The 27265-nt window shown below is 44.2% G+C and overlaps 10 protein-coding genes across 10 annotated transcripts; 3 read left to right on the forward strand and 7 right to left on the reverse strand.

Annotated features, from left to right (window-relative positions):
- Positions 1-85: 85 nt before the first annotated feature.
- On the reverse strand, positions 86-2938 carry PUMCH_001866 (uncharacterized protein; the record flags this gene model as incomplete). Its single annotated transcript, XM_063020900.1, has 1 exon — positions 86-2938. The coding sequence occupies one exon, from the start codon at positions 2936-2938 to the stop codon at positions 86-88; it is 2853 nt and encodes a 950-aa protein (XP_062876970.1).
- A 714-nt stretch (positions 2939-3652) lies between these two features.
- On the reverse strand, positions 3653-4366 carry PUMCH_001867 (uncharacterized protein; the record flags this gene model as incomplete). Its single annotated transcript, XM_063020901.1, has 1 exon — positions 3653-4366. The coding sequence occupies one exon, from the start codon at positions 4364-4366 to the stop codon at positions 3653-3655; it is 714 nt and encodes a 237-aa protein (XP_062876971.1).
- An 820-nt stretch (positions 4367-5186) lies between these two features.
- PUMCH_001868 (uncharacterized protein) lies at positions 5187-6452 on the reverse strand (the record flags this gene model as incomplete). The annotated part of the gene is made up of 1 exon (XM_063020902.1): positions 5187-6452. The coding sequence occupies one exon, from the start codon at positions 6450-6452 to the stop codon at positions 5187-5189; it is 1266 nt and encodes a 421-aa protein (XP_062876972.1).
- A 377-nt stretch (positions 6453-6829) lies between these two features.
- On the reverse strand, positions 6830-8662 carry PUMCH_001869 (uncharacterized protein; the record flags this gene model as incomplete). Its single annotated transcript, XM_063020903.1, has 1 exon — positions 6830-8662. One exon carries the CDS (start codon positions 8660-8662, stop codon positions 6830-6832), a length of 1833 nt encoding a protein of 610 aa, XP_062876973.1.
- Positions 8663-8942: 280 nt separating this feature from the next.
- Positions 8943-10850, reverse strand: PUMCH_001870 (uncharacterized protein; the record flags this gene model as incomplete). Its single annotated transcript, XM_063020904.1, has 1 exon — positions 8943-10850. One exon carries the CDS (start codon positions 10848-10850, stop codon positions 8943-8945), a length of 1908 nt encoding a protein of 635 aa, XP_062876974.1.
- A 1330-nt stretch (positions 10851-12180) lies between these two features.
- On the forward strand, positions 12181-12546 carry PUMCH_001871 (uncharacterized protein; the record flags this gene model as incomplete). Its single annotated transcript, XM_063020905.1, has 1 exon — positions 12181-12546. The coding sequence occupies one exon, from the start codon at positions 12181-12183 to the stop codon at positions 12544-12546; it is 366 nt and encodes a 121-aa protein (XP_062876975.1).
- A 1016-nt stretch (positions 12547-13562) lies between these two features.
- PUMCH_001872 (uncharacterized protein) lies at positions 13563-16799 on the forward strand (the record flags this gene model as incomplete). Its single annotated transcript, XM_063020906.1, has 1 exon — positions 13563-16799. The coding sequence occupies one exon, from the start codon at positions 13563-13565 to the stop codon at positions 16797-16799; it is 3237 nt and encodes a 1078-aa protein (XP_062876976.1).
- A 128-nt stretch (positions 16800-16927) lies between these two features.
- Positions 16928-21190, reverse strand: PUMCH_001873 (uncharacterized protein; the record flags this gene model as incomplete). Its single annotated transcript, XM_063020907.1, has 1 exon — positions 16928-21190. One exon carries the CDS (start codon positions 21188-21190, stop codon positions 16928-16930), a length of 4263 nt encoding a protein of 1420 aa, XP_062876977.1.
- Positions 21191-23029: 1839 nt separating this feature from the next.
- PUMCH_001874 (uncharacterized protein) lies at positions 23030-24001 on the reverse strand (the record flags this gene model as incomplete). The annotated part of the gene is made up of 1 exon (XM_063020908.1): positions 23030-24001. One exon carries the CDS (start codon positions 23999-24001, stop codon positions 23030-23032), a length of 972 nt encoding a protein of 323 aa, XP_062876978.1.
- A 623-nt stretch (positions 24002-24624) lies between these two features.
- On the forward strand, positions 24625-26136 carry PUMCH_001875 (uncharacterized protein; the record flags this gene model as incomplete). The annotated part of the gene is made up of 1 exon (XM_063020909.1): positions 24625-26136. One exon carries the CDS (start codon positions 24625-24627, stop codon positions 26134-26136), a length of 1512 nt encoding a protein of 503 aa, XP_062876979.1.
- Positions 26137-27265: the final 1129 nt, after the last annotated feature.

Raw genomic sequence — 27265 nt, forward strand, 5'->3', positions numbered from 1 at the left:
TTTATAAACTTATAAAATTGGTCCTTCAGAATAGAAAAAACATTTCATAAAAACAAAAGTAGAGAATCATAAAGATATTCGGCATTTACTTCTCAGCACCATAAGCGCCAGGCATGTGGCTTGAAGCATTGCCTTTAGTCAACTCCTCAATGGCACCTTGAATTCCAGCTGGGTTGTAAACAGATTTGTTAACCTCGTGGTCCTCCTTATGTGCCTTGCTCTCAGAAGCATTGATGGTCAGAGATTGATTTTGTCCCTCCGTACCTCTGGAACTATGACCCTTATTGAAGTCAGAGGAGCCAGCGTTGCTTTCATGAGTCTTAGAAGCGAGTCCAGCATGGTCCTCAACAGCGCGCTTTTCTTGTTGACCCTTGGCATGTCCTGCTTCGTAGAACTTCTCATCAAATACAGTTCCTGTAGGTGCACCTTGAGTGGTAGACTCATGGGTGTGAGACTTTACAGTTGTAGGCTGGGCAGCAGGGTCCAAAGTGCCAAGTGCTTGAATCTGATCCTTTGCATTGCCAGAAGTAGCACTGTGGCTTACGTTTTGGATACTATCGGAATTTCCACGAGTGTCTTGAGTAACACCTGTGCGGGAAGCAGAAGCAGCTCCCTGAGAATTGATATGATTCATTTGGTCTTTGACACCTTGCGCAAGCCCAGCATCGTACAACTTCTGGTCTTGAGCTTGAGAGCTTTTGGGCACTTGAGCACCACCAACCGCTGCTGCACCTGTACCGGTTCCTCCCACACCAACAGCAGACAAAATCAGTTCGGTCCAGGTCTTACCTTGAGCTGAGTCATCCGTGCTATATTGCTCGGCAGATTTCACGCCAACAGCATCAGTCTTCTCTCTACTGGTAGGAATTGCTGATTGCTGGGACTGAGACAACGAATCGTTGGCATCGTGGGCGCCACCAAGACCAGTCACACCGACAGCAGACAAGATCAGCTCGGTCCAAGTCTTTTCATGTGTAGAATCATGTGGCTCAGAGAGTTGAGGAGTCTCGATGTCGTGCAAATTCTTGTTTCTCTTTGTGGCATCGTCTACCGACTTGTGAGTTGGTGACTTCTGCGAGTCTTTGATCGCTTGAGCAACACCAGCTTCGTAAAGAGCTGATTTCTCTACAGCGGAAAGAACTGAGCCCTCAGTTCTATTATCATTGGTGGAAGTAGAATGTTGAGGCGTGGAGAACTGCTTTTCCTTATTGTCATGCAAGTTTCGAGAGGAGACAACATCATCACTTCCAGTTTGCTTTTGGCTAGAAGGCTTTGCGCTGTCGGTAACTCCTGAAGTGGAAGCTCCACTGGCTGTATGCTGATGGCAGCCGTCTTTCAATCCCTGTTGAAGACCAGCCTCGTAAAAGCTTTTGTTCTCTTTGGAGTGGGTGTCGTCAGATTTCTTTGAGCCACTGACACTGGAGCTTGTAGCCTCTTGCTTCTTAGCCTCCTTAATACCGTGAATTAATCCGGTATCGTAAAGTTTCTGACCAAGACTGCGTCCCTTCCCGCGAGAATCGTCCGAAGAGGAACTGGGAGATGAAGAGTCAGCGCTACGGCTTGTAGAGCTCTTTTGATCCTTCTTACCATGAGCGACCCCTGCATCATAGAATTTTTGGGTGTCAACTTGAACAGCATTCAGGGTCTTGGGCTCTCCAGTGGTTCTGGCAACCGAAGACAGACCGAGCTCGTTTTGCTTCAGAACATTCGAAGAGTCGGCGATAGCACGGTTAGTTGAATCCTCACCTTTTCTGTCGGAAGAGTGAGATTGAGATCCCAAAGTGTTTGTGCTAGTCTCTCCTGTTCCGTCAAGATATCTTTTCTTATCTTTGATTCCATGCTCCAAACCTGTATCATAAAGCTTTTGGCCCAAAGTTTGCTTTGTGCTCGAGGATTGAGAAGTACTTGTGGGGCTAGTAGATTTTCCGTGGGTCGCGGACAAATCGGAGCCTACAGCGTGATGGTTTTCATCGCGAGTGGAGGCCGTACCACGGTTGTGGTTGCTCTCATTCGATTTAGGCTCAGCGTTCTCCTCTTTACTGTGACCAGCACCAAACAACTTCTTAATACCAAGCAACTTCTTGTTCGAACTTCCATCGTTCTTAGACTTAGAATCCTCCGCACCTTGACGACGCCCAGCGTTGTAAAGTTCAGTTTCCAATTCTTTTTGGTCCTCCTTCGAGAACAGGCCAATTCCGGCCAGTGAGGTGGCAGGTTCATTGGTGTACTTGTTCTTGAGCTCTGCTTGGGTGGCCTCAGAATGCTTCCCGTACTCACCTATGGCAACACCACCGGGTACAATGGTTTGGGGATCTTTGTGGCTCGATTTGACGAGCGTATCATCCTGATGCTCAGACGATGGCCTATGTTCCTTGTACACACCACCTTGTGTGTCTCTTGGATCAAAAAAGGCGCCTTCTCCATCAACAGTCTTAGACACATTGCTGTATTGTGGATCAGAATTCTCAATTGGAGTGCCGCCTTGAGTCAAGTCAACAGGGTCCTTGCCGTTTGAAAAATCTCCACCGTAAGATTTGGAAATGGGTATTCTAGATACCTTGGGTGGGGAAGAAACGACACGACCATTGGAGCTTGCATGAATCTGGGTAGCATCAATATGGCTTCCTTTCAAAGCGTCAGCACTTGTTTTACCCTCTGGGCTTGCTTTTTCGCCATGCTTGTCCTTTTTCTTGCTCTTTTTTCTTCCGAATGGAAGCAAAGATTTGTTTTTTACAGCCTCATCACTGGAAATCGAGGCTCCATCATCTTTTGCAATTTTGTCATTTTTCTCGTTTTTGCTTTCTTTGGCATGTTTTGCACTGTCCGATTGAGCATCCTTGTAGCCTAGCTTATACATGGCATCTACAACTGGCTGTGTAGCATTGGCGGCAAAGCCACTAGACAGGCTAGATTGATGGGCTGTGGATGTCATTACCATAATGTATTGTTGAATTAAATCAAAAAAAGATCTTGGTTTAGCATATCGATGTTGGCGGCAATCTGACCATCTTTATACATTAGATCTCCGAGCAATTGCACCCATTCCTGCAGGCACATCATGTATGGAACCCTGCAAAAATAGAACTGATTGCTACCCCAGGGGTAATAATCACAGGTGAAACGCAGAATTACGGCACATGGAACATCTGTGGTAGATGTTTCACATTCTATGTAGGGATTGTGGTGGTAGAGATTCATGAGTAATGAGGTACGTCATCAGTGTAATGCAAGGTTAGTAATGACAAAAGTGTGGAACGGCCAACAGAGTTGCTGAAAATTGGAGGTGAATTGAATCAGCCGTGTTACTTTAGAGACATAGGGGGATAGTCGTGTACGAGTGCCAGGCCCAACCCTTTTATGGACTAATTAGCCCCAGATATGCATATTAAAGGAGAGTGAAAAAGGGACATTTTAAAGCAGAATCTACCAATCAACAATCAAAACTGCCAAAATTTCTGCAATGAGGTTTTAATGATTGCAAGATGAGACAGCAATAAATCAGTCAGAGTGGCGATGCATGCTTTTATCGAATCATCCTAAGGAATCCCAATTTAGTAGATTCGATCAGTTCCTGCAAACAGATTAATTGAAGGTATGCACCAAATTTCTATCGAAAAAAGAAAAAGTGAAGTAAAAAAGCATTTGCCTGATCTTACCGGTACTCTGGGGGTCGATTGCCCTTGTTATACATGAGCCTAGTCACTAGCCATTCCAAACTCTCCCGTAGTCCCTGGTTCTCAAGGACCGAAACTGGCAATAACTTCAGGTCTGTGGCCTCGAGACTACTGACAACTTCAATAAACACTCCAGTTTTCAAAGCTACGAGATCCACCGCTTGTGGCAAGTCCTGCTTGTTGGCCAACATGAGAATCGGTACACTGGAATTTCCGTCCATGGCCCAAGTCGAATCATTGGCGATTTCCATGAGCGTTTCATAACATTCCTGGAACCGCTCCGTGTCTGTAGAATCGATTATAAATATAATTCCGTGGCATGACCGGTAGTATCTGGACCACATCGACCGGAGTGATTTCTGGCCCCCCAAATCCCAAAATTTCAAATTGAGTTTGTTCGCTGACGACAGAGACTCGGTACTGTGTTTGAAGCGAATGGTGGTTGTGTTTTGGCCCACAGTGGGGAGTATCCGTTTCGATTTGATAATACTTGAAGTATCTTCCTCGGCTCCAACAGAGCTAGAAAGAACCCGTTTCTTTCGGCTGTCGGAGGACTCGTTGGGCTGCGGATAGAGTAATCTCAAATGCTCTAGAAATGTGGTCTTTCCCGCATTGTCGAGTCCTAGAATCAAGACGTTGTACTGCTCTCGCCTTGTGTACTGATTGTATAGCGACAGAGCTAGATGAAACATGGGGTATACGGCGCTTACGAGAAATTGAATATATATATAGAAGTGGTCTTGGGGTCCGGGCCACTATGCTTTTTGTGGATATTTGAGTGCACTGTGAAAGATAATATAGATAACTGGTCCATATGCCGAATCGGGCGAAGAGTACGGATCAAGGAATGAGATACTCAACGCTGTGCAAGACATCGGTGAGACAAAATCTCTCAATATAAATTGACAACAAAAATGCATATGTGTTCTTGAGATTTGAGCAATGTTTGCAACAGAATTTTCATTTGTTCAGAGTTCTCGTTCTGGCCTTGAACAAAACAATCAGTGTATGGTAACAGTCACACTAGGAATGAATGAATCTAATAATTGATCAAACTTTGAATCTGCAGCAAATGCCGTTTTTCGCGATATACACGGCTTTTCAAATCTCTATCGTTTATCTTAACTAAGATACTTTTGTAGTAGCCCTAATCTACACACCCGTGCACCGGGACTATATATTTGCGAGACATGAATTTTTTTCAAACAGTACCATCTTTTCCTTCCAAAACCGTATGTAAACCGACCAAAATGATGAATTTACAGATAGGGACAACTGACCTCCGGGCGTGAAGAGTTGTCTAATTGATAGTAGAAAATACTGAAGGTCTTTAACTTATACTAACTTTAGAATTATGCATTGAAGTTACCACTTTGGTCACCGTTTATTCTATGATCGTAGTTATATTAATTTATAGTAGGTTGGTCTATATGAGATGCTCGTTAACTATGCTGTGTTTTGTTTGATTGTCGAATTTTATGGAGAGACCACACTCACTAGGTTATTCATTAGTTAAGTGTCATACTCTGTGCGCTGTCTGTTGAACATCACGCTCTTAGCCATGAGGGAATAGTTGCCGGGTGAGTTTACCAGCGGTGGCTCTGTGGATGGCTCCGGCGTTGTTTCGGATTGGAAATCGGGACTAGGGAATTGCTCTTTGAACCATAGCTTCTTCAAGAAAAGATCCTTTTCTTCGCTCTTTATACAGTGTTCATTGTTGTTCCCATAGAATCCGTTATCTCGACATCGACGTAGAGATCCCAACACACCGGCCTGGCACGTAATGGTCTTTTTTGAATTAGTAGAGACGTAGCTTGAAAATCGATGCCTGATCTGATTCCACTCAGCGAGAATAGCTTCGTTCTGTATTTTTGTCGCATAGTCAAGCAGATTGGCAAATGGCGAGCTACTCTGCGGCTCTTCCTCTTGCATGAGGTGCTTCAAATCTAGCAATTTTTGCTGTGTTCTGGTTGAGGTGAATCGTGTCGCGGCTGGCACTATGTCGGGTATATATCGGGTGGACAGTGTTTCTGTTATCTCCTTCATGAAGTCAATCACAGACGAGGGTGCCTCAATGTCTGTTGCAGCGGTGTCTATCTCATCGGGAGTGAATCTGGCGGATGTGTCCAAATCGTCAGTAGCAGCACGCTCCTCGTCAATACTGTTCTCACTTTCTTGCGATAGACTACTCAAGGAGTCATTGAGACTGCTTTGAGCCTCATCTTGAGCCCCTTTCAGATGTAAGGAACTCTTGAAGGAATGGTTTCCACGATTCAAGTCGACAAATCGATTGTCTGTACTGTCCATGGAATTTGTGAGTGTATCATGTGCCGCAGGAAGTGTGGCCAGAGCTCCATGCATCTTTTCTAGTTTCGTCAAGGGAGAAATACTCCACTTGATGTTCTGCTTAGGCTCCTTCGGCGGCGAATCACATGTAATCGAATCAGTCTTTTCCTTCGGTTTATTCATCGCAAATGAGTTCCAATGGACCGCCTTCACGTGGTCGGATACCATGGGTATATTCTTGTTCGGGGGATTGGCATGAGCATTTGATCTACCGATATCAACAGTAGCACGCGAACTCCCTCTCCGATGCTCATTTCGAAGCACGGATAATCTGAGAGTATCTGGGTTTCTGCTATCCACGGTTGAGTTAGAAGCGATAGACGTGGCAGGTCGTTCAGAAAAACTGCGGTGTATTGTCGGTGTGCCAGAATGTTGGTGTACGATTCCTGGTCGAGACGCGGACCTGCCACGTTCTTCCGAGTGCACCAACATGAGATTTGCGAAATACTATGGGAAGCAGAAGAAGCTGGGAGTAGCGAGGTGTTGGTGTGTGATCGTCGATGAAATAAGTAGTTTAAATCTCTCCGATATCGTCCTGTGTGTAGAAGCGAACACCAGTATCGCTCTTATCATGTATGGCCTGCAGGCTGAGACTGCACCAGTTAAATGTGAGCCCTGTGTAATCCACAAGGTTGTCAAAATGCCTTGACAAACTCGGCAATGTGCATCGGTCAATCAATCTCAGCATATATTTTTTTTTGCCACATTATGGTTGTTTTTGACCGAACTGCACGAAGACGAAACCATTATATGGTCTGATCTATAAGGAAATAATACACAACGACAGATTCTCATGTAGCGTTCTGCATTTATGATGTTTGCAAGAACACAAGATCTCCCTTTTCAATTCCCGAATTGGCGCAGTCAATTAACATACGACGTCTTTGAAGAACCAAGGCTGTAAGCTCGACAAATTTCTCTCGCTTATTAGCGATCAAAACCCGCAGAGTCTTAGATGGTTGCATCAGCTTCAATTGTTCTAAGAGTTGCGATAGCTTTTCAACTGTGTCATTGAGAAAATCTTGCATTGACTCAAAAATTGTTGAGAAATTATTTGGACACAAGTAAAATGCAAACGCATAAGACCACATAAGCGTTTTTCTACCAGCACATAGGCCCTTGTAGGAGTCTGAGAGGTATTGTATGTCATTCCATGATATGCTGTTTCTCTCTGTGAAAGAGGTGTATTTCATGTAATTAAGCATGTGTGCATGGATAGTGCCGAGCGTCTTATAGTCACCAGCCATCGAGATCTGGTGGGCGGCAAATCTCTGATAGTAATGTAGATAACGGCTTAGGGAGAGTAGATGCTTTGACTTGTTCAGCTCGGTTTCTTTGACTTCTTCTGGAACGAAACGGTTGCATTGCCAAAAACTCGATTTGTGCTCAGACCATGGGCCGAAACAAATCCAGCAAAATTCGTATTGGCATTTGCGACAAACAACATGATTACAGCCACCATTTTTTTCAATCAAAGCCAGACATTCAGGACAACCTTGTGTATGTGCCTGGAGCCAGTTGAGCGTTTCCGAGTCATCTGAGCATTTCTTGATCCACTTCTCGGCAAGCCAACAAGGACTCGGGAGATGGTTTTCAAAGCGGCAATTAAAACAAAACTCGTGAGATTTGAAACAAGCCACGATAGGAACCTTTGAGAGACGAGACTCTTGCTTTTGGTTTGAATCAGTTTTGTTGACGAACGTTTCTAATTGAACCACGCTAGGGCAGTCCAGCGCAGGACACCAAGAAAACTTCTTGAATCTGGAATCGACAGAGATACGAGCTGCCTGTAACAATGCTGGTGAGTTCAAAAGGGGATTGACATCGTTCAGATGATCTAGGCCATCAGTTGAAGTCAATGTCTTTGAGAAGTCGAAAACATCGAAGTACAGGTCTGCCGTCACATGAAAAGGAGATGGATCATTTCTATTCGTTTCGGAACTCTCCAGCGACAGCAGATCCGTATCAGAGTCTTCTTTCTCATCTCCATCGGTTTCATCGTTCTTTTTGAGATCAAGTTTCTGTAACTCCTCTGTTAGTGACACGCCGGTGGGCAGCATGTTAATTAAAGACACGATATCCAGATGTAGAACGGCGAGATTGCACAGCGGCTCTATACATCGCACAATTGCACCATGAAGTGCCGTTGTCTCTACATAGGTGCGGTAGCAGGTGCTGCAATACTCATGATTGCACTGCAACGAGAAGACCTGAAGATCGCCAGATTCACAACAAACAGGACACATAAAGTCCTTGACTGTTTTGAAACGTTCATGGCCTGATTCTTCACAGAGACCGCAAGCCTCGCGGAACTTGGGCCAGTTGTCGTAGTAGTCACTTAACACCTCCAGCTTCAGCCAATTCTTATATTGGAGCATGATGAGAAGCTGATCTACAGAAAAATCCGGGAGGAACAGCGATCGGAGATCCTGTGCCTTTGCGATGAAATTTTCCTCTATGAATGACAGCATAGGAAATGACCTATAAGTCAACTTACAAAGAGCATTGGGAGAGGTCGATTCCGAGGCCGGAGATCCATTGGAGCCGGGCGAGTCCTGGGATTCTGTCTCTTCACTTGAATATCCCTCCTCTTCAAACTCGAAGCTGAGATCTGATTCATAGCTGTCGTATTCGTCACTCATGAATGAAACTTGGGGTATCTAGTGGCTGCAAGTAGCGCATTGCCACTATAGATATAGTACTGGAAAATGGGAATCGATGGCGAAACAAAACTAATAAAAAAAAAGGGGATTTGACACCAAAACATTTCCAGAGCATTCATTTAAATTTTATCAGATGTCTTTTAGTGCTTATCCGGTCTGAAAACGTCACTGTATTAGAGATTACTAGAGTAGATCTGATAATGTATGTGTGTAATACGTTAATTTACCAAACTTTGGAATATGTCTATGTAAAATCCATTCATTTGAGTTTAGAAGATGCATTGAGGAGAAGTTTTTTCTCCTCTTGGATCATGGCTGAGATCATCTCACCTCTAGGGCCAGCCAATTCTTGAGAAGACTTGTACCGACGCAATCTCTCTATAATCCATGTTTTTATGATTGCCTCCTCTGCTTTGTTCAAGGGCTTGGCTACCAACATACTTTCCACTCTTTTCTCGAGTTTCCGTTGACTGCTGCACTCTACTAGCTGCAGCTCAAACTCTTTGAATGGGAGCGTCAAGAGATGTACAAGGGCCACAGTCTGCAACGTCGGCTTTGCGTCTGAACCAATCCGAGGCGAAAGCTGCCATGTATCGGCCAAGTCAATTTCGGGCTCTTCACTGCAACAATCGCCGTCCTCCTCATCATGATCATGATCGTGGTCGTGGTCGTGGTCGTGATCGCGAGACTCCAGCATAATTATTTTAGCGCAAGCATCATTGCAGAGATCAAAACCAACTTCTTCATACCAGTCAAGCTTTGCTTTCAATTGCTTTTTCTTCTTTGCACTTGCACGCTCCTTCTTGAGATGAGCGAACATGGGAATGCTCAAGTTGCATGAGACGTTCACATTATCTGGACAGATAAAACCATACCTTTGCAACAAGTAAGGGTTGGACAAATTGTTACCGTAAGTATTGAAGAGCTCATAGCCATATGATTCTTCTGCCGGTTTCATGAGTGCAATGTCGCAACATTTCGAGCCGTCCTCGAGTTCGGCGGCCAATTCATGTTTGACAGATTCAACAGTTGGCCTTTCCTCGTCGTCAAATTCCTCATTCTCGCTCAAGGAAAGTGTAGACACCTCTTCGTCGTCCAAATCAGTTTCCGATTTCTCGCCATTCTCTAATTCCTCAACGAAAGCCATTGTGATTTCCGTCAAGGAAGGCGCATCTACTTCGTGCTCAACAGGATGCTTATGAGAGCCATTCGATTTGTCTTTGTGACTAGGTATTTTGTGTTCGTGTTCGTGTTCATCTTCTTGTTCGTCTTCTTGTTCGTGCTCGCTTTCCTCATCGTCTCCATCTTCCTCTGGTAGTTCCTCGCCCTCAATGTCTTCAGAATCACTTTCATCATCCGCTTCTAGGTGCAGACAACCATGCTCACCACATTCGGGGCATAGATCGTCGGCGTCATCACATACAAAATGAACGTTCTCCCTTGTGATTGCAGAATCACCCACCATGATTGGAGAGAGATGATTAAAGAGATCAGCTCCCGGAACTAATGAGAGTCCGTAGAACCTATCTATCGTGAATGCCCTAGAGATCACACTCTGAACACAAGCGCCAAACTTCAAGAGGCCAGCCTGAAGTTCCTCCTTCGATAATTCCTCCACTCCGTCCCGCGAAGATTTCAAAATATCAGGAATTGGCACAAAGGCTTGATTTTCTTTTGCAAATGCTACACACTCGAGATAGAAGTTGGCCAATTCTGCGGCATCTAGCATGCCTAGAAGGTCACACTCTGAGTTATAGAGGGCTGATTTTTCAGCTTCCGTCCACAAACACACTGGAACAGCGGTTGCATCATCAGAAAAAGATTCAAAATATGAATGCCAAGGTGATTGCTCGCGCAATGACTTCTCGTAGATGAAGGTGAGAACCAATGAATGCATCCCCTCACTCAAGTCAATCTCAGTTGTTTTTGGCTCGTAGTCAATTAAGAGAGTATAAAGAAACGAGTTTTTAGGCGACAACACTGCCAGCTTTGGTATTCTTAGAAGAAGATTGTCATTTTCAGGATCTTGATCCGGTCCCAAGGCCCAAAACACACCCACACCGCCAAATTTGGACTCCTTTATCTCCAAAAGGTCTGAATTCCAAAATGCATTTTCGCTGAGCCACAGTAAAAGGCCTTCCACACTCTCAGGCTTGCTTGATGACATTTGGTAGTTTTACTTGACTGCTGAAATCGATGTGATGAGCATCGGGAGTGCACACTTTGAAACTCAAATCAACAAATGGTATCCAACAAATGAAACAATAAAGATGGATAGATTTATGTTGTTATAATTATGTATAATAAAATTTTCATGGTTCAGACACAATGAACCTTTTTTAGTCGATCACCTATCATAATTTGGACATGAAGAAACCAGGAAAGAGTTGCTTAACCCCAGTCCTTCAGTATAATCAATTTGAACCGTTAGCTCAAGTTCTTCAAAGTAATTTACTAAAGTCTGACGTTTTGATCTTCGAGAATAATTCACCGGATTTGCAGGCCCATGAATCTGGTTGTTAGCTTACAATAACTGTCGATAGAGATAACCCACCGACCAAAACGACGAACAAACAGAAAAAAGTGTAATTCCAATCCAATGGTCATGAATACTCGAGAAGATTATCGCAGAAACAACTCGACTCATCGAATTTCGACCTCAAATTTCATTTACATATCATTGTAGTAGCACACAATTCATAGAGTTTTAAAAGAGTTTATCCTCTCCTTAAAGCAAAATTACACCATCAAAAGTAATACTCAGTGGATGAATACTCTAATGTACTCAGTCAAATCTCCATTCAATGGCTGCAAATTCAGTTGATTTTGCCCTGACAGTTCCTGTACACAATGCCGATTACCCGACCACAGCTGAAAAAGTATAAGTAAGGCGCGAGTCCCAGCTCCAGGGTTTTCTTAACCACATCAGTAGTGGTTATACTAAACTTTATTAAGTATAACTTGTGCCTTTGGCACACTACATAGAGACCTTAGTCCTACCTTAACTGCACCACGTTAGTGATTGTGTGACTTGGGTTTGACGTTCAGCTAAGCGTATCCTGACCTTTTTAACAGAATGGCCACAGTATACACTTCGTTTCGGTCTTTTAGAGCTTTGCATTTTTAGGGTATTAGATTAGTTCTAATGATCATTGGACTCTGTCCAGTTGTGGCTTTAGATTAATACCCGATGCTACATTCCTTCGTAGGTTCATTGTATTTAATTCTGGAGTGTTGATCCTCTTAAGTGTTCTGAGTTCATTCGCGAAAGCGATGGAAGCAGATACTAGAGATTAATCGCTATACATAAACTAAGTTATTTGTTCTGTCCCAGCACAGAGTCCCTAGCACAAGGTCGTCAGAATGCTATCTGAAGATATATGATGTGAAACTGGCAAATCTGAAAAATTCACCCCAGGTCACGTGACCTGCTCATAGATCTCCTCTCGCCCTTCATCTCCAATCCACAACTGTGACATATCTCCATCACATCCGCTATGGCTTACAGATTAATCACCAGAGTGTTGATTACCGGTGCCACCGTCTTCGGCCGCGCCTTTACTCTGGCTTACAAGGAAGCTGCCAAGGCCAGTGCTGCTGCTCAAGCCACTGGTGCTTCGAAACAAAGATCTGTAGGAGGAATCCCCGTAGACGAGGCCCTCAAGATCTTGGATATCGACCGTTCCAAGTTGAATATGGAGGAGATCGACAAAAAGTACAAATATCTCTTTGAGGTCAACTCAAAGGAGCAAGGTAACTCGTTTTACTTGCAGTCGAAGGTCTACTATGCGATGGATCTGTTGAAGAAGGAGCTCGAATACCTACAGAAACTCAGCGAAACTGAGGAGAAACCGTCGGCATAGGTGCTGTGCCGCAGGCCCGTCGGTAAATTCATCTGTTCATGTACATATATAAGGACGGGACTAGGATAGCTAGGATACACGAATACACATAATGAAGAGAATCACGTAGCTATGTGTGCCACTAGGGTACGGTTTGTAGGGAAATGTGATGGTTGTTGTTGCTTTGAGGGCGTTAGTGGTGAACAGTGTCTCAATTGCCTGGATGATTGATTGTACGAGGTTTGGAGGAGAACTTCCCAGTGAAGCATTTCTGAGTAAATGTTTGTCCTTATTAATCTCTATTTCATATTCTTATTTCAGAAATGGCTATGTTCAGAGCCTGGTAGTCTTGTAGACCCAACTGTGTTAGAGACAGTGTTTGTGACATCTGATGGCACGTTTAAACCACCTGGGTTTGTTTTTCCAAAACAAAAAGAAAACCAATATTCTTGGTCTTAAATCTGTGTCCCACAAAAAAATTCTTATGTTCCTAGCAGTAGTTCCAGTTGGGAAGCAAAAGTCACAGAGAACCTTCCAATCCAGAATTTTTCACCTATTATTTGTAATTAGTTCAAAGAATTTATCGCTGTTCTATTGTCTTAAAAAGTTTTCTGAAAAATATCCAGGCAGTCTTTTTTCGTATAGCGCAGCCAATTCGGCCAACGGTCTCAATTTCATTCCAAAGTTAGAAACACGGCTGGCTTACCATTAGAAAATACAACAAACCAAAGCATAAACACAAATAAACAACCTCAAACAGCCAACAAAAACTCATCGCCTTCAGCCCCATAAATCCGCTCTGCATATATTCACGTTCACCTATTCTTAGATCGTTGTTTGTCTCTCGTTTAGTGAGTTAGGAGACCTGCACCTACTACAATACACCTACTCTTTACGACACCAAGCATACCAGAAACTACCCAAAATCATCCTTACTCCACGCTCCTTCATAGCCAAAAACAAAAGCAATCTTCACGGCACAACCTGCTGATACAGTCATACTCCGGACCCCGGCCTCTACACCCTGCCTGTTCCTCATGAGCGAAAAAAATGAAGATCAACAGCTTCTAGCGGATGCCTCCACTCTTCTCATGTTTGCCACAGCAGCGGCGCGGCAGGCATCTCCGGGAACGGGTCTGCCTGGCTCAGCCTCGGAGTCGCAGCCCTCTGCTGCTGTTGCTGATTCGCCTGCTGCTGTAACTTCTGAGAAACGAACGAGCCTGGTTTCTGAGCGAACTCCTCTCCACAGTGCTGGCTCGGCCAATTCGGCAATGCTGGCGTATCCTGTGGCATCTACATTTGTAACACTGTCTCTGCTGGCGACTGAGCCTCAACCTCTTCTCCCGCCTATGCATGCTGAAGCAGCCGTTCCGACAACCCGGCTACAACCGTACCCAGAGCAGGGACTTCATCCTCCATATGTTTCCCAGCACGCCTTTCCTGGCCATGTTCCTGCAAACGCACCGGCGCAGCAAATGTATCCAGGACCTAATGTGGAGTATAAGATGCCACCCATCCATCCACAGTATCCGTATGGCGTAGTGCGCCAACATCCGCAATTGCCAGAGGGTCACCAACAAATGCCTGTTGTTGCCCCTGAGTATGGTCCTCCTGAAGCCACATTCAGAACTAGGTACCGCACTCTCTCGCCCAAGGATGTCAGCTCGGCCTCAGACCCAGCCCAAAAGTTGAATTTATCACCAAGGTATGCAAATGTACCAGTACAAGGAACATTTCACCTGATACACAAGAGAACTTCTTCCGAGGGGTCCCACCAGTACCGGCACCAGCCTGTCTCAAACCACAGCCCTCCTGCTAGCCTAAACGTCGCCCTAGCGCGTGGCATCAACGTAGAGTCTCGAGAGAGAAGAACAGACAATGCCAAGATTGCGGCAGCAGCATTAGCAGCAGCGGCAGACATTCCTTTACCTTTGAGAAGAAATTCTGATCTGAAAAAGACAGATTTGGAACTTCATGATATCAAAAAGGAAGACCCATCCGCCACAGATGTTGAATTGGATGAGAATAAAACTGATATCGAACCCGAATCCGAGACCGGAGAGTCTGTGAAAAACGAGCCTCTTCCGCCTCACATCAGTCTCGAAACCAAAACACAAAAGCTGGGCGGACGGAAAAGTACAGGCAGGACGTCTGCGAAGGCGTCAAAAGATTCTCCGGATTCTTTCATATGTCCTCCCTTAGCTTCTTACAAAGTTGAACCTGATGCTGGTATCATCGGATGCATTTGCGAAATCAACGAAGATGATGGATTTACAATCCAGTGCGATATTTGCTTCAGATGGCAACATTGCTCTTGCATGGGGTTTAAGACAAGTGACGAAGTTCCAGAGGATGAGTATAAGTGCTATTACTGTGACAAGAATAAGTGGAACAAATTCGATGCCTCAATTTGCAGAGCGGAGACAGCCCGCAGGCTTGAGAGCGAAAATCAGAATGAACCTGAGCCACCGACACCTAAACGCAAAACTCTGAATGGAGGAAATGATGATTCCAGAAAGCGCCGTCGTTCTGAAAAAGATGCCAAGGTTCCTGCTGAACGAGTAGCCAACGAAAAGCGCAAATCCACTGCAAATTTATTATCTACTGCATCCCCTAACACTAGTGCTGTCATTGCATTTGAGATCAATAATAAGGACAATCCGCTTTTGGAGGATGGTGTCACTGCTGAATCATACCAGAGTATTTACTATAAACTCACTGAAAATGATTTCAAGACCACTGATGTCAAACTTGAATTGCAAAAATTTGGGTCATCTGTACTGGAGTTGTTAAGTAACTCCAGTCCCATTGAAAAGATGTCAAGTTCCCAATTTGAAACAATCAGGCTATGTTATATGATTCTTCCAAATCTTCAGAAACAGGCTCAAGAGAAAGGTGATTACAGACGGGGTAAGGGCTTCAATAAATTTTCTCTCAGAGTTAAACCTTACAGCGAGAATCCGAAGCAAAAGTTTGCGGGCATTTCCAAAGAGAGTCTTTATATTACAGATATGAACCCGCTTCGAGGAGGCGAAAATGTCGTGCCAGTGGGTACTCCAATCATTGAGTACTTGGGAGAACTAGATTTTCTCGAGCTGTACATGAGAAATAGAGTCAACCAGTACTCGGTTTGGGGTACTATGAAACCCAAGGTTGTGAGAATTGACCTAGCCCTGTCCTCAGATAATGAATCTGTTTCGATTGTGATTGACTCTCGATATGAAGGTAACGAGTCTCGGTTCATTCGCAAATCGTGTTCCAGAACGGCCAACTGTGAGATCAAACCCGTGTATATCTCTGACCTTAACACATTCAGATTTTTGATCGTCACGACTCGTCCCATTGAGCTTAAGGGAGAAGATCTTGAGGAAGAGCTAAGACTCAACTGGGAATGGGATGATTCCCATCCCATAAAAGACATGCTCAAAACAGGAATAGACGGCGATGTTAAAGAAAACAAAAAGTTCGATGATTTCAATGAAGAAGAAAAGAACATTCTTGTGACTGGGGTCAACACAATGTTAAACTTTGTTGAATGTGCTTGTAATACTACTGCTGTCAATTCTCAGTGTCCAATTTTCAAGGTCAAAAAAGCCACCTCGTACCTATTACGATCTACTCGCAAGGCATCCAGTCTCATCAACACGTCTTCAAACAAGTCTAAAGACGACTTGGTGCTTCCAACAAACAGACGACAATTTGTATCATGGCAAGAAAGATTGAAACAGCGAGAGAACGCTCTTCTGGTTCAGTATTTTGGCATACAGGAGAAGAACGAAGATGACCTTATTCAAGATGATGCTGTTGACTCTGAAACTCTGAACGAAGTGAAAGAAGGGCATTTGAGCGTTAATACGCGGGAAACGAAGATCCCACCTCGTGTGAAGATATTGACCCAAAGCAAGAAGTTCGGAGTAAACAGTCCGAAAGTAGTGCCTGGTTCTCAATCAGAAATAGGACCAGAAATTGTTTTGGATTCTTCAAAAATTTCAGTGCCGCTAACGAATGATGTTCTTGCAAGTATCCGAGAGCAAGTTATGCAAGTCCTTAGACCAGCAAAAGAGCCGTCACAGAATGATCGCTCGCCCAAAATTCAGACTGATAGTAAGCCAGCTCATGAAATCACAACACCTCTTGTATCAAAACCAGCTCATTCAAAGGAAAATTCTCCGTTGGCCACGCAATCGGAACAGAAAGAAGCTTCTATTACAGAGCATAAGCCACTGGTGGTGAAAAAGCTCTCTTTTGCAGACTACAAGAAGAAAATGAAGTAAAACTAAACTCCAAGAAGTATATATTTAATAACTTATAGATTTATGACCAAACTACGAAATTGTGTTCCATTCCTTCCTTCGAATTTATATTACCGAGACCAATCTATAAAGTATATCTTGATACGCCATCAATGAAGGCGGAAATCACTTTCAGCTATGTTAGATTTCTCACACATTTGTTGGAAAATCGATCCGCGAGATTTAAACAAGTTCAATGGAGTGTCAAACTCCACAATCTTACCCTTGTCCAAAACAACGATACGATCGTAATTAATGATTGTTTTTAATCTGTGAGCAATGCACAAAATGGTGCAGTGAGAGAACTCTCTCACAATTGTATCCTGGATTTTGCTATCCGTCTCGTAGTCCACCGACGAGGTTGCTTCATCAAGAATCAAGATTTTGGAGCCACGTACAAGAGCACGGGCAAAAGAGATAAGTTGCCTCTCTCCCAATGAGAAATTAATACCATCATCCTCAACTGTTCTGCTCAAGTGGAATTTGTGCAAATCTTCGCTATTAGGATCTTGAGTCTTGACAAACTCGAGTTGCTCCCTTTCAATCAACCCTGCTCTAGCGAGGGCGTTCCATAATTCCTCATCAGTGCTGCTGTCAAAAGGATCCAAATTTTTGCGAACAGTTCCCGCAAATAAAACCGGATCCTGAGGAATAATTGAAAGCTGGGAGCGCAAACTCTTCAAACCAAGAGTAGCAATATCAACACCATCAATTTCAATCGTTCCCTCAGATAATTCGGCCAAACGGAAGAGAGCTGTCATGATCGATGATTTTCCTGCTCCGGTACGTCCGCAGATACCAATTTTTTCGGCTGGCCTGACATCCATGTTCAACTTGTTCAAAACCAAAGGTAAACCGGGTCTATATGCCAACGACGCATTCTCAAACCTGATCATTCCTTGCTCTGGCCATGTAGGGCGAGGTGTTGTCTCAGTGATCACCTCAGGCGCTTCTTGAGGCAAATCGAAAGCATATTCACAAACTCTTTCGACAGAATTCATCTCATTCTCGACCTGAGTGTACATACGAACAACCATGGACAACTGAGAAGCGATCTGGAGAATATAAGACAAAAGCAAACCCACAGATGCAGCAGTGATACGGAAGACACGGAACACACAGAGAAATGCGACCAAAAGGACCATGACACAAGCAACCATATCAAGTTGGATGGCCAACCAACGTTGGTTTGCGATAGTGAAGTAGTAAGCTTCGTTCATCTTGTTAATAAGTCTAGAGTTTTTGTCAAGGAACATGTCTTCCTTTTTGAGAGCTTTAAGGGTATCCATACCACTAAGAGTCTCATTGAAGTTGTTGTACACCAATGATCTTTGAGTAGCTTCCAAACGCTTCACCTCTCTTGCAGACGCTTGGTAATAGTTTGCAACAGCAATGAAGATAGCCCCCAAAGGTGGAATAGCCAATGCAAACCATGGAAGGTAAATAACACACAATACCAAGATACCGATGATCGTGGAAATGAAGTAAATCAACATTCTCAACTGAGTTCCAATTTCATTGTCAATAACATCGGTGTCTTTTGTGAATCTATTGAGCACTCTTCCCATTGGAGTGGTGTCCATGTAAGACATTGGAACACGCAAAACACGTTTGACCGCTTTCACGTTCAATGATACAGCAGCTTCGTTGACGATGTAAGCAACTAACCAGAATTCAGCACACAAAAGGAAAAAGGCAATAAAAGTGAACATGACGTAAATACCAATGTAAAAACCATTGGAACGGTCTGGAAATTTACGTTCGGTCCAGAATGACAACCAAGTATTAGTGAACAATTGACAGAACACGGCAAGGATTGTGATAAGCACGATGATCGGAACCGACGTATAGTGCTTGAAAATTCCCGAACCGTATTTGATGAAGTTCTTGTACACGGTCCACTTGATCTTATTTTCAGCCTTTCTTTCTTCATCTATCAACTTACCATCCTGATCTTCGTTGACTTGGTAGTTATGATGCTCTTCCTCTTCGTCTCGAACAGTAGGTTGCCTGCTCAACTGCTTGACAATAAACTCTCTATCCTCCTCGACGGTATCCTCAACAGTCTCCTCAGCATCCTCATTCTCCTTCTTCTCATGTTCAGCGTTGTAGGCCATCAAAGTTCTGAAACCGTCACTTCTTTCCTTGAGCTCAGTAATAGTACCGAAGTCAATAGTGCCGTCGCCGTTCATGAAGATGACCCTGTCAGCAGTACCGATGAGTGATAACTGGTGAGTGGCCAAAATTCTGGTCTTTTCTTTCAAGAGACCCATGAGACAGTACTTCATTATATGCTTTCCAACTCTAGCATCAACAGCACTCAAGACATCATCCAACAAGATGATGTCATTGTCAGCATAAACAGCTCTCGCCAAATTAATTCTTGCTTTCTGTCCACCAGAGAGAGTGATACCTCTTTCTCCAATTTCGGTCTGATCACCAGCGGGAAGAATTTCGACATCGCTTTCCAACGAGCAGGCGTAGATGACATCTTTGTATTTTTGTTCGAGGAGCTCATTTCCGAAAACAATGTTATCTTTCACGGTAGTGTTCTGAACCCATGGAGCTCCACACATAAGAAGATTTCCATTCACACTAACATTTCCATTAGTACGTTTCATGAAACCTGCGAGAGCATTGAGCAAGGAAGACTTACCAGATCCGATGAGACCAGTAATTGCAACAAACTCACCCTTCTTCACGGATAAACTGATGGACTTCAACTGAGAAATTGAAATTGCCTCGAGACTTTCATTTTCTGCAACTTTCTCTTCTGTCGAAGGGTCGGCACTGTCAACTTTATCGGCTGATGAAGTATCAAGAGCAACCGGGTTCTTTGCTTCCCAGGCAAAAGAAGCATTTTGGACCCGAATGGCAAGTCCTTCAGCATCCATCAAGGCCTTGACTTCAGGGCTTGCTTCAGTGGCAGTCGCCTCTGGATCAATTTCTTCAGCTGAAAGAACTTCGCCTGATCTGGCCACACCAATGATTGCATCAGAAGCGGTAGCAAGGGCAATTGGCAACATGAAAACTTGTTGAGACAAAACGTTGAACAACGAAAGAGATGCAAAAATTGTGGCTGGGTTTTCAGTTTTACGAGCGCCTGTTGCATACAAGACCAAGAAAGAAGACAATGAAGCAAATGATGTCAACGACGAAAAAACTGCAATGATCAAGTTTCTCGCAACTTGCATGGTGTAAATGATCTTCATCTCCTTGTCTCTACAGTCTTTGATGCGGTCGAAGTAAGGCTCTTCCCAAGTGTAGTACTTGATCATCTTCAAGTTGTTCAAGACTTCCTTGACGTATTTGACTCTGCCATCAGTGAAGAAGTTGGCCGATCTACGGTACATGAATAGCTTTGCAGTGAAAAGCATTGTCAAAATCAAGAACACAAAGGCGAGGCCCACACCGACCATGGCTGGTGCACCAATGTAATGGCACAAGATTCCGATGGAGATTGCCATCGTAACGGGAAATGTGAGGATAAAGGGTTGGAAGCCAAGCGCCATGTCAACTCTAGCCAAATCCGTACCCATGATAGAGGTGATACGGGATGTTGGGAATTCAAGACGGGCTTTGCCGCTCAACCGGAAGGATTTGTCTAGCAAAGCCTTGGTCAAAACAGCCTTCACCTGAGCACCAGTCATCATCGAGAATTGGAAACTGTGATTAAACAAAATACCAATGGTACCGACCAAGAGCGCAGAGCCAATGGCCATTCCAACGCCCTGGCCTACAGACTCTTCGAGGCCAAGAGCTTTCAACTCGACATAAGTGATCAATTTTCTCGTAAGCAAAGGCGTACAAGTCGAGGCGACACCTGACAACATCAAGAAGAAGCATGCAAGGCCATACTGGAACGCAAACGTCTGTAGAAGAGCATATCCCACGATGTACTTTGGAAGCTTGAAGTCATCGAAGTCTTTCTCAGGATCCATCAAGTCCCTGTCTTTGGAGCTGAGATTGCTAGTGTCGCTGGCACTCGATTCGGGCTCAATGCTTGCATCCTTACCTTCGGCCTTCACGGCGGGAGCAGCATGAGCACCGGTCGCTTCCAATGCAGCTCTCTGTTTGGCCTTGAGAGCGATATGTTTCGCGCGGTACTTCAGCACCATTGCCGCCAAGTTCGCCTCGAACCGCGCAGCGATTGTTTCGACCTTCAAGTCGTCGGTGAGCACGAACATATCCTGTTCGACCACCGTCCGCTTATATCCGACACTCATGACGGGAAGCACCCACCAGAAGAAGACCTTGGAGAAGATGTTCACTCTGCGGGGGAATTGGCGCCGCTCATTTTCTTCAGGCACGGGCGGGACCTTTTTCAGGAGAAACGGCGTTAGAAGACGTTTCTGCGGTTTGACGTTGTTCATCGTAACTGTATAGTCTAGGCTTATATAGGATGAGTAGCAGTAGTGAGTCTCTAAAGCAGCAAAGGAGATTAATTAATGTGGCAGCGAATTGGGGTGCGGCCACAGGTGTATTTGTATTAATTTGGAGGGCGTAAAAAAAAAGTGGTCTCACTGGAATTAGCTTGCTGCTATTCTATGGGGGCAACAGCCTGCTTATATGTGTCAGTGTGAGCCTTGCAAAATTCATGCGCGGACATAGCGGAGAGAATTGTCTGGCGGATCAAAGCCCGATATGAGTGTAGCTCCGTACTCGTGCGCGGGTGCACTCCTGCGTTCGCCTTCCAGAAATGGTTGGTAGATTCAAATATTTTGGTGGTTTGTTAATTTGTGTAAATGTCATTGCAAAAATGCTTCCATGTCTTTGGGTGTGGACTGGACCTACTGCGATGATCATTGCGAGATCTCCATACAACAGGCATGTAGTGCGACACTATGAAGGGCGGTCCAGTGGGTAATTTCTTGGACGGGATGGAATTTCTGGGAGGCGACGGAATTTCCGCTGTCAAAATTAGTCAGCGTCTCTCGCGGTGCCTGAACGTATTGATTTTATTCACTAGGCGCCCCTCGGAAACCATAATCTCCGTCTCCGACCCGAGCGGATGGGGCTCAGCATACAGTGCTGAGTCAGACGCAATGCCTCTTCTAGGTGCGGCTGCGTACAGTTCGAGTATTGATAAAGAAGATCCCTGGGGTTTCTGGAAAGTGGGGTATGGGATCTTTTCGAGAGTGACAATTCGCTTTTACTACCTGAGATTTTTTATTGTTATATAAAATTGTGTTTCGGCGGTGTTTTGCTTTCTGAATTCGTGGGTGGGCCACTTTGTGTCAAGCTGACGTAAGCAGGACCAAAGAAGACAAGACGGAATTGTTGCCCTTCACCATTGCGCATCGCACCCGTAGACATGGCGCATGTAAGTGTTACAGAAAAATCGGAAACAGAGCGCTTTTACTTTTTTTCGTTTTGATCGCGTTGTTTTTCTCTCTGTTGGGATCATTTGTAGTTTGTCAATTGGTACTCTCATTAATTGTCATGCCGAAGACTGATGAAATTAATTGGCTAATCAATACCGATTTATTTTCATGTTCATTGGCGCAGCTATTATGTCTTTAAATATCTTTGTCCAAACCCTGGCGGTTAGGCCATGGATGTAGACCAAGGTAGTTACGGTCAACCATGGCCAAAGTCAAAATTTGCAGCCATTACCATTGGAGGATCTTCAGACTAATTCCAAATAGAAAAGCAGTTTCTTTGGTATTACTAGAACGTATCAATTTTAGCCCGGAGCCGGTAGTATTGCAGTGCGAGTCTTCGATAGTAAAGCTAGACATCGGCACAAAACGATCTTCCAATTTATTTGGATCACTTCGTAGTGGATGAACCTTGGTGATTCTATAGCTCTGTCCTTTCAATCACTGTATTTCTCTGGAATTACCACAAAACTATTGCAACCAAGAGCTCCAAGGCTCCTCATAACAATGAAGTCTTAAAATTCAAGCGTTTACCAGCTACTGCTGCTCCAAAAGTGTGTTGTCCAATTCTATGCGGCTACCATCACCCAACGGCATTCAACTATACGAGGACTAAATACCATTCTAGTCCCCCAAAACTTGGGTGAGTTCTAGTGAATAATTAAATTTTAATTGTAGAAACTTCAGAATTGCCTGAATTACTGGGTATGATGTATATTCGGTATGGCTTGGGCCAGACAGAGCCCAATCTATGAAAGTCCTAGTTACTAAACGAACGGCCAACCAAGTGCAAAAATTTGAGACATATTTCGCCTCGTGGCAATAATAATATTAAAACTTGGCGGCGTATGCGACGGCAGAGAGACCAAGCGCACATAACACAGGGATGGTGAAGTTGTCGTCAATCTCACCAATATTGACCAGCTCGGAAAAGGATGTGATGATGGCGGTGATCAAGGCGTAAACATGAATGTTCAAGCGCGAAGTCTCAGCGCTCCACAACAACTCATCAGGACGATTCACATCAGGGTATGTAGGAACCACGTAGCCATAGAAGAAGTAGCACACACACAATCCGGTCAAAGCGCTGGCCAAGCAGCCGGCCAAAGACTTGCCCTTACCGACAGATGGGGTATATTTGCCAAAAGCCCTACCAACCGTGGAGGCGGCAGTGTCTGCCCAACTCAAGAGCATAATACTCATGACGGCAATATCTTTAGGGGCAAAAGAAAGAACGAGACCGGCACCGGCCAAGTAGAAAACAACACCGTTCCACAGCTTAGCCTCGTGATCTCTCATAAAATGGCGGAAAAACGGCAACACACTCTCATTGAAGCTTGGAAAGTTGAGTCTGATCACATCATTTGCAAACACCAACGCGAAGAGAGACCAGACCACTCTGGCAGCATCGAACTTCGTCCAGCCGAGAATGTAGAGCCCAAGAGTCTCGAAGCCATGTAAGGAATGGAAAACCTTTCTTGGGATTTCGTGTCTTATTAGGAAATCTACAATGCCACTGGCAGCTCCCGAATCATTTTTTTTCAGTTCATTCTCGGTGTTTTCGCCACCGGACTCACCGTGTGTTTCTGTTAGGAGTGCGTGGTCCTCTGCCAACTCGTCGTCAACATGTAAAAAGGCCAGTTTGTCGTAATCTTCGGTCATATCGTAGTCAGAAACCAGAGAAATCTCTGCTTCACTCTCGGACATTACGTATGAAGCATCGTCTTTCTCGTCATAGGTGATGTCTGCAGCGTTATGAAGGCTCGTTTCCTGCGGAGGAATACGTTCTGCAACCGAAGTCATGGGTGATTCGAATTGTTATGATGATTACGTTGATAGTATGGAGAGTGCCACGTGATAATGGCACTCCCCCAAAAAACAGCGATGACGTACTAGAAAAAAGAATTACGAGGCAAAATTGAAAAGATGGAAATTAATTCTGAAAGTTCCATGCAGCTAGTCGCATTTGGTGGAATCGCTATTTTTAATTCAGGAGCCCCTGTGGAGAACTCATGCAGTGTTTCACTCAGGGGTATTTATTTTAAGCACACGCAGATTACTTAAGCAGTCACTGGGGTTATGAATTTCGAGCCAAGAGATCGGAAACAATTTATTGGCGGAATTTGAGCTATCCATTGGAGCGGTCTCTTGGATTGAGTACATTCTTGCCTTGAAATCACATATCAGCCGCTTCCTGTGAGTGGATCTCTGGGTGTCATTGATGTCTCAGATCTTGGCTGCAAATTCGGGGTTTAGGAAGTAATAAGTAGGTTTTATGAGATTGCGTAGAGATTGACAGTACTAAATATGATTTCTTTTCTTATCAAGAAACCTTTTGATGCTTTTGGTGTATGCATGCACGGTGCTGAGATGATGAATCTGCTTTGGTCCCCTTTTTGTGCACTAGTCCATACTCTTGCTTATTGATGAAGACATCAACAATATTAATATCCATGATGGCTGTCAGTCAAGCAGTCGCGAATTCGGATTCTCAAGCCCGTTTTCGTGACCATTTGCAAATTTTTAAAGACGTTCTCAGACACTCTGAAGGGATAATACCTGATTCTAGTGACACAAATGACTTCCCAACCATTGATGAAGATGGATCGGAGATACCGTGCACCGAGGCAAGCATTGATGATGAAGAATTTGATTTAAAAGATACAGTAAAAGTGTCCTCCCTTTTTCAATCCTCTGATGCAAGCGTTGAGGATCCAGAGGTTCCTTTGGCTGTAGAACCTACCAATATCGACACAGATGAGGCAGAAGATACAGACAAATTTCCTAATGACAGTATTATTGACATAATCTCTGAAAGCAATCCTTATGAAGATTCGATTTCAAATACTTCAGATCGTGATCGGGATGAAAGCTTGAATATACCTTCCATGGAAGCAATCCCAGGTTTAACGAAATTAGCTTCCATTCAGTCTGACTTCCTCGATGGTCAACTTCAGGGTCCCAAAGGTAAGGAAGAAGCCTCTGCAACCAATACACCGGCTCAATTGCCAGATAATCAAGATGAGGAGGTTGAAACTCAGAGACCTAAGCACCGAGGACTACGTGAAATCAATTCTATGAAAATACAGTATCGAAGGCCTGCGATCAAGAAAAAAATAGAAAAGAATTACAATGAGTATCGCGATCCTAGTGCTAGTTTTCTGGTAGTGTCAGGAGGTGAAGAGGAGGATCCAATTCAAAAGGGGACTGAAGAGCTGAATAAGGACTCTGCAAAGAGTTCTTCTAGAGGACCATTGAGACCTTGGGTAGAATCGGCCGACAAAGAACATCAGAAAACTCCTCAGGTCTCGAAGAACGCTATTGAAGAACCTATACTTGAAAACATCCTGAACAAGAAAGTCGACTATGTTACAAACTATATTGACGACAAAGGTATCATTACATCACTACAAAAGAAACTTCACCTGAAGAGTAAGGCAAGGAAGACTAATAGCAGAAAAGAAGTTGTTCTGGCTTCCAGCCTCAAGGTTCCAAAGGAGTTACCACTCAACCCAGAGCACTCTAAATCAAATGAAACCACAGGTCTCACCAATAGTTCCACGAGTATTGACTCACTTGATGCTATTCTAATGTCGGATCCTACATTCGAGAGACAAAGCGACGAGGATACGGCTAAATACATACAAAGGGTATATCCTCGTCTCAGGTATTTGATGGAGGGAGACCTGGAAACAGAAAGGCAAGAACAGACCAAGAATACCGGATTCTTTCTGAAGGTATTTGATGGCGTTTTTCATAATCATGCAGACAGCCGTGACGATGAGGTAAAAGCACACCGCCTGCTATTTGGAAGCGCATGGAACGGAACAATATTCAACTATGGAGCAGAAACCGCAGAGAACAACGGAGCCATACCTCGAAAAGAGCTCTCATCTATCGTAGGAGCTGTTGTCATAGTGATAGTGCTCATTTCATGAAATGATGACTCAATATGTTGAGGAATTGGCTTTGAGAATCGCTGGGCCTCAAACATCTAGCCCGAAAAAGAGGCATCAATGGACTTGGCAATGTTGATATAAGACTCCGCCAATTGGGAATCCGGTTCGGACACAACAATAGGTTTGCCAGCATCAGAGTTCATGCAAATTTTTTCGTTGAGAGGGATTGAGCCCAAAACAGAAAGCCCATGTTTCTCGGCTTCCTTCCTTGCTCCTTCATTTCCGAAAATGTGAGACTCATGCAGACAATTTGGACATATGAAGTAGTTCATGTTTTGAACCAAGCCCAATATTGGAATCTTGACTTTTTCAAACATGGCAATGCCTTTGACGGCATCGATCAAAGCTATGTCTTGAGGTGTCGAAACGATGACTGCACCGTCAACTTTGAGCTGTTGTCCAATGGTGAGTTGGGTGTCTCCGGTACCTGGAGGCATATCAATGACTAGATATTCTAGCTGGGGCCACTCAACCTCAAACAAGAGTTGTTGTAGTGCCTTCATTACCATAAGTCCTCTCCACACTACTGCATTTTCAGCGGGGACCAAAAAGCCCATGGACATGGATGGAAGACCATAGTTTGTTAATGGAAGGAGCTTTCCCGAATCACTAAGACGTGGTTCGCCGCTCAATTTCAAAAGCCGTGGTATAGAGGGACCAAAGATGTCAACATCGAGGATACCTGTTGGTTTCCCTAGGCGCTGTAGAGCCAAAGCGGTGTTGACTGCCACAGTTGATTTGCCAACGCCGCCCTTGGCAGAAGAAACAAGAATAACCTTTTTGACATTTTGTATTTTCTGGCGAGTCGGCAACCCCAATGAAGCCCGAGGCATCGTTGGAGGTTTACCCGTTTTAGGCAAGCCTAATGGATTCTCATGCCTGAGAAACAGACATGTATGGAATTGACGCAGCCTGAACATTTTAATTACTTAGACTTGCCAGTGAATAATTAGTAGAAACAAAGTAATGCGAAATTTAAATCAAAGTCGTCTTCAATTCTAATGTAGTAGAGTCTCACGATAACGATAGTGCGCGATGCTCATCTCTACCCCACATAAAATCGAATAAACCAGATCAAAGATCCTGAAAAAGCTTCAGCACGCAGAAA

The sequence above is a fragment of the Australozyma saopauloensis genome, chromosome 2 (assembly GCF_035610405.1).
Source record: "Australozyma saopauloensis chromosome 2, complete sequence".
NCBI classification, from domain to species: domain Eukaryota; kingdom Fungi; phylum Ascomycota; class Pichiomycetes; order Serinales; family Metschnikowiaceae; genus Australozyma; species Australozyma saopauloensis.